General features: G+C 43.9%; 1 protein-coding gene across 2 annotated transcripts in view; it reads left to right on the top strand.

The window, feature by feature from the left end:
• The window catches only part of CARD19 (caspase recruitment domain family member 19), a 49773-nt gene extending 45347 nt beyond the window's left edge, over positions 1–4426 (top strand). For both annotated transcript variants that reach the window (XM_065551016.1, XM_042849778.2), the window contains one exon: positions 1390–4426. Coding sequence is in view for 1 of the 2 variants with exons in the window: in XM_042849778.2 (XP_042705712.1) it covers positions 1390–1424 (35 nt within the window). In the remaining variant the exon portion in view is untranslated. The remainder of the gene's footprint in view (positions 1–1389) is intronic.
• The last annotated feature ends 1617 nt before the right edge of the window (positions 4427–6043 follow it).

A 6043-nucleotide genomic window follows, 5' to 3' on the forward strand; every position in this document is an offset into this window, starting at 1 on the left:
ATCTAATAGCCACAAGGTCAGGGAATCTTATTATAGGAAAAACTGTGACAGTGCTTGCAGCATTTCCTGTAGAATTGCCATGATAATGTCATCAGTGAGCACAACCCACAGCTCTGCTGCCAGAGTTGCACACTGATCCAGCATTGTGCCTACCTCCAAGTTGGAAAGTGCTTTAATTATATTCTGTTCTTCCTGTGTCTTGCCCTGTAGTTAACGTCAGAGTGATTTTTTTCCCCAGCACACCATCTCTAATTTAGAACTTCAACAACCAAATGTGACTCTCCATGTGCTGCTTAAATCCAGCAGTGGCTCCTCTCTAAGGAAACTGAACTAAAACGCTTCTGAAATGTAAAAGGGTTTTCAATCTTCATGCCAAAACTGTATTGGAAACCTCATTAGAGTGAGATGATTTCTGTTTATAGCAAAAGCACTGTACAAAACAGAGTCCTCTCAGACAGCCACATCTCATTTTAATGCAAATACAGCAGCCTTGTTACTAGTAAGCAGCATCTCTGTGTCTAGATCAGGGGTAGGCAACCTATGGCATGCCTGCCGAAGGCGGCCCGTGAGCTGATTTTCAGTGGCACTCACACTGCCCAGGTCCTTGCCACCAGTCCGGGGGGCTCTGCATTTTAATTTAATTTTAAATGAAGCTTCTTAAACATTTTAAAAACCTTATTTACTTTACATACAACAACAGTTTAGTTATATATTATAGACTTATAGAAAGAGACCTTCTAAAAGTGTTAAAATGTATTATTGGCACACGAAACCTTAAATTACAGTGAATAAATGAAGACTCGGCACACCACTTCTGAAAGGTTGCCGACCCCTGGTCTAGATTATCCAACCTAGCGTTCCCTGGACAAAAAACATTAAATTGTGATTTGTTATGAGTTATTGTTGAAATCCTACAGAAAGAATTAGCGTCTCACTTTGAAGGCCAGATTCTGCCACACTGGTAGTGTGCTCTACCAACAATCCCACTGAAATGCCCATGGAGTACTCAATGTAAGCGTGGCCGAATCTGTTCCTGATAGGGGATAGGGCCTGGAACCTCAAAGCTATTTAGGTGCCATTGAAATCAGTGGGAGGTAGGTGTCTAAATAGCTTTGTGGATTTGGGCCTACGTTCTTTAAAGAAAATGGCTTTGATCATCCTTTGCAATCCTGAGGGACTGGCATATTTACCAATGGCTAAGGTTGTATTCTTTCCCTTTTTGAGATCTACTGAGATGAGGTTACCTTTCACAAATAAAATCTCCTGGGAAGGACAGCCCTTAGATTCCCAGCTACTAGGTCTGGAGAGAGTACACATGAACCCTGGAGCAGGATTTGGCTGTAAATCTTAACACACAAGGTAAAATTTTTCTTATGCTTCTGTTTTCAGGACAAACTTATTTTTGGTCCAATATGGTCAGTTGAAGAACCCCAAGAGTAAATAAGAGAAAACTACTTGTTCTTTGTCTGCTGTTTCTTGCATTACTTGTAAATGGAAACTGATGGTTACTTTGTATGGATATGTGTAATTTTTACCCAGTGCATTGCACAATTACTATATGCAGTGTCGTTGTAGCCGGGTTGTAGAGAGACAAGGTGGCTGAGGTAATATCTTTTATTGAACCAACTTCTGTTGGAAGTTTGTCTCTTTCACCAACAGGTGTAGGTCCAATGAAAGTTATTACCTCACCCACCTTGTCTCTCTTGCACAATTACTGTACTAGGTTTTCTCCCACCACCACCACCACCTCACCTTCTCCCACCATAAAGAAGGTTTGAGGAAACAGCGACAGCACTAGATTTCGTGTAGTTTTCTCAGTCTGGAACAGAAGGTTCCACATAATTTTGTAACCTTATAGGGATGGAGTCCTTTTCTTAAAAAGTTCTTCATTCAGGAATGGATACCAAGCGTTAGCTCACTTCTTGTGCAATGTGTTTGTCGGTTTTCCCATGCCCAATGCCATAGGAAGTGGATAGGCTAGCCCTTTGGAAGTCATGAATTCTGTGGAGTCCTTCCACAGAAGGGAAATTTAGATTGGATATTAGGAAAAACTTTCCAACTATAACTTTCGAACAGGAAGGATAGTTAAGTACTGAAACAGATTAATAGTGGAGGTGTGGAACCCCCATAATTGGAGGTTCTTAAGAACTGGTTAGACAAACACCTATAAGGGCTGATCTATGTATTCTTAATCCTGCCTCAGTGTGGAGTGATGCACTAGATCTGTGGTTCTCAAATGTATTTGATTGCGCCTCCATTCTTTGTGTCTGTAGTGTATGCCCTCCCTATGGGGTGCTTGGCCAGCAGTCGCCACTCTCCTGCAGCCCAGCTCCAAAGGCAGAGCAGAGAGCAGCGGCTGCTGGCCGGACTCCCAGCTCTGAAGGCAGTGCTGCCGCCAGCAGCAGAGAAGTAAGGGTGGCATAGGATGGCACTGCCACCCTTACTTCTGTGCTGCTTCTGCTGACGGCACTACCCTCAGCAGCCACCACTCTCCTGCCACCCAGCTCTAAACGGGCACAGTAAGTTTTTTTTTCCTCTAAAGCATCTCATGCTCCCCAGAATACATTCCGCCCCCACCCACAGGAGTGCATCCCCCAGTTTGAGAACCTCTCGACCAGATGACCTCTTGAGCCCTACATTTCTATAATTCTATTATTATTGTTTTACTTGACATCAATAAAGTTATGTTTTGGATCACTCCATCTATTTGGAGAGCGCCAAATCCCCCTTCAAACCCAGAATAAACAGCCTGCCATTAATGACTCAAACTGACATATTTAGGCCCTATTCCTGCAAGGATCTGCACATGTGCTTAACATTCTGCATAAAGGGGGTAGTCCCACCTGTGTAAATGTAAGCAGTGGTTAAGTGCTCGCTGGAGCAAAGCTTACTTCTACATTATAGTGGGTTACTACACTGTGAAAATTGTTCCTGTGTGTCGGCTAAAGATTGATTATAGCTCAGCCGTATTTTCAGCATCCTCCAACCTACTCAAAGTAAATGGACTATGCACAGGACTGTTTAGAGAGGGAAGAAATCTACTGTCCCTTCATGCCTGAAGCCTTAGCCTCATGTTACAGTAGCATTGTGGAATGGGGGGACATTGTTGCCCAGCAAATTAAATCACTGATTTAGTGGTGGCACAATACCCCCCTTCAAAACAAACAAACAAACCCACTGCATTGTCATGGTCGTAGCCGCCTTGCAGAGCACAACTTTGCAGCATATTGGAGACTCTGTACCTGGTGTACGGATTGCCTGCATCTTGTCTCTGCGAAACGACACTTTTTCTGTTGCTTTTACATTTGTGTGGGTGCAGCCAATGGGAAGTAAGGCAGGTTTGCCTCCCAAAGTGCCTGCAGTCCCATCCAAATGATTGCTGACACTCTGGGGAACTTCTTTTTTCCTCTGGTTTCTGTCATGAATGGGCTATTTGATTTAGATCAAAACTGAACTGCCTCCAGTTGCCTCAGTCGTGATGTCAAACATACCCAGATTCAAGGAAAAGAGGTGGGCAACAGCCTGATCTTTAATCCTCTAAAATAAAGCAAGGGAGCAGACTGCATGTAAATAGTTAAACCAGGCCGACTGGGCCATCTGTATCCAAAGGGAATGGAAAACAAACTGACACATCCCACAGTAGGTTTGCACAACTCCATTCGAAGGGAATCAGTGCACTATTTAAAGCGTGACTTGTCTGCAAGCAAGAACTATATTAAAGTGATCATTCACTCAGGAACGTACTGGGTTACCTTACAGTTTTAGCTGGGCTTCTCAAAGCCAAGTAGGAGATTTGGCTACTCAAGTCCCATTGAAAAGTTCAGCTTTTGTGTCATTTTTGTAGTACTGTATGTAAATATCACTCGTGGCTTTGTTTTGGAGTTTTGTGTACAGTAATAGCAAAATAATCATAAAATATTAATAAGGAATCTTGCAATCTCAATTTTTTTAATTGGGGAATTGTATATACAGCCATTAGTCCAGGAAATTCATGGAATTCTTGAAAAGTCTGGCCAGTGTTACTGTTCCACTAAGAAATGCAAGCTAGCTAATATACTGCATGGGTTCGATATTTTATAGTCAAATATCCTTGTTCATATCTTTGGGTGATAACGTTTATAATATATATGTCATGTGAGCGAAAGGAAAGTTGTTATAAAGTAAAAATATTAAACAAAGTTGTTAATTCAAATTAAATTTTAAGAATTTAAAGAATCAATGTGTTGGAAGGACTATAGTGTTGTGTTTTTTCATGTATTTTATGCTTTGCATTGAAGTCAAGAAGTGCCCTATAATGTGTTATGTTGCCCCCTAGTGGCTGCTGCCTCCAGGGGCTATACCAGGGATCGGCAACCTTTGGCATGTGGCCCATCAAAGAAATCCACTGGCAGGCTGGGACAGTTTGTTTACCTGCAGCGTCCGCAGGTTCGGCCAATCGCAGCTCCCACTGGCCGTGGTTCACCCTTCCAGGTCATTGGGGATTGCGGGAAGCAGCGCGGGCTGAGGGATGTGCTGGCCACCGCTTCCTGCAGCCCCCATTGGCCTGGAACAGCAAACCGCGGCCAGTGGGAGCTGCAATTGGCCGAACCTGCGGACGCTGCAGGTAAACAAACCATCCCAGCCTGCCAGTGGATTTCTCTGATGGGCCACATGCCAAAGGTTGCCAATCCCTGGGCTATACTATACTACACAAGGGTGAATGTTTTGAGTGGGACAACTAGTTATCACAAGTTATTTTAATGTCATCATTTCTGTTTCTGATGTATTTACAGTATTCCTTGTTAATCTGTTCACCAGTCTTAAATTAAACTTGAAATACTGGTTCATAAGAGGGTCTTTGGTAGAGACTGCCTTTGCACGTGTTTGTTGACTGTTTCATTTTAAACCCCTTCACCCAGACTTAGAGTAAGATAAAACCTGAAGGATCAGGTCTGAAAAACTCTTCCTGATGTAAAATAACTTCCTTAAAATAATGGCCTCGGGATTTGATTTAAACCTGCCACAAAGAGTTTCAGAGCAAGGTACAAGTGCAATGTGTGACCTGCCCCAACCTTTCACATATAGCTCTGAGGGGTGAACTGTCCCACGCATTTTAATGGGGTGTTAAAGGATCCACTGTTCTGTCAGGTCCCACCAACACCACTCAGCAGAAGAGTGCCACTGGGGTAGGTAAAATGGGGGTGGGGGTGAAGGAAAGAGGAGACCCCTGCTGCTTCCACTAGAGAAAGAAAAGAAGGCCCCACACTAGTGCGCCTGCTTCTCTGGATGGAGGGGGGGGGGGAGGAGCATTCCTGCTACCCCAAGTGAGGGGAGGGGCCACAGTGGAGGACTGGAGCCATGGTATGGAACCCTCGTATGTTCCTGTGTGTCTGTGTCCCCAGATTACCTTAAGCCTGCCCTAATAGCCAGAGCTATCAGTGCCGTGCTTTCGCTATCTCTAATAATCACCTGTGTTGCAGGTGTGTCATTTTGTATACGTGCCAGCTGCTGAAATATAACTGTTTCGATAAAGTATGTATGAAAGTACCATGACCGCAGGAGCTTTGCTTTTGCAGTGTGCTCCGAGGGACCCTGTTTGCAAACATTAAGCAGGAGCTAACTGCTTAAAGATATTTCCTTGTTTTCCAAGCCATGCCCTGATCCCTGCTATTTTCCATCCCCTTTGGCGCCCTCCCTTTGTGAGCTGCCCATCCTTCCACCCAGTGGGGTTTAAGGGATCTTCCTGAATGAATGAGCCTGCATGGTTGGAACGTTTGGAACATTAATTACGTAAATCAGCTCAAAGCTATCTGAAAAATTGCAAGTTGGAAGGGAGGTCAGCTAGGAACTGGCAAACTCTTCCCTTGACCAACCTGAGTGGTCCTGTTTGATCTCAGTGAGGCTGCACAGGTTTAAATGAATTCAGATTTGGTCCCACCACTTCACGTAACACTAGCCTGAGAAGTTTCGACCAATGCTAGGTGGGCATTTAGCATTAAGTTTTACCCACTGTACAAGAAAACAACATTTGAAAAAGGCAGTCTGCACATTTTGTTTTCATTAA

This window comes from Chrysemys picta, chromosome 7 (assembly GCF_011386835.1).
Source record: "Chrysemys picta bellii isolate R12L10 chromosome 7, ASM1138683v2, whole genome shotgun sequence".
In the NCBI taxonomy this organism is placed as follows: domain Eukaryota; kingdom Metazoa; phylum Chordata; order Testudines; family Emydidae; genus Chrysemys; species Chrysemys picta.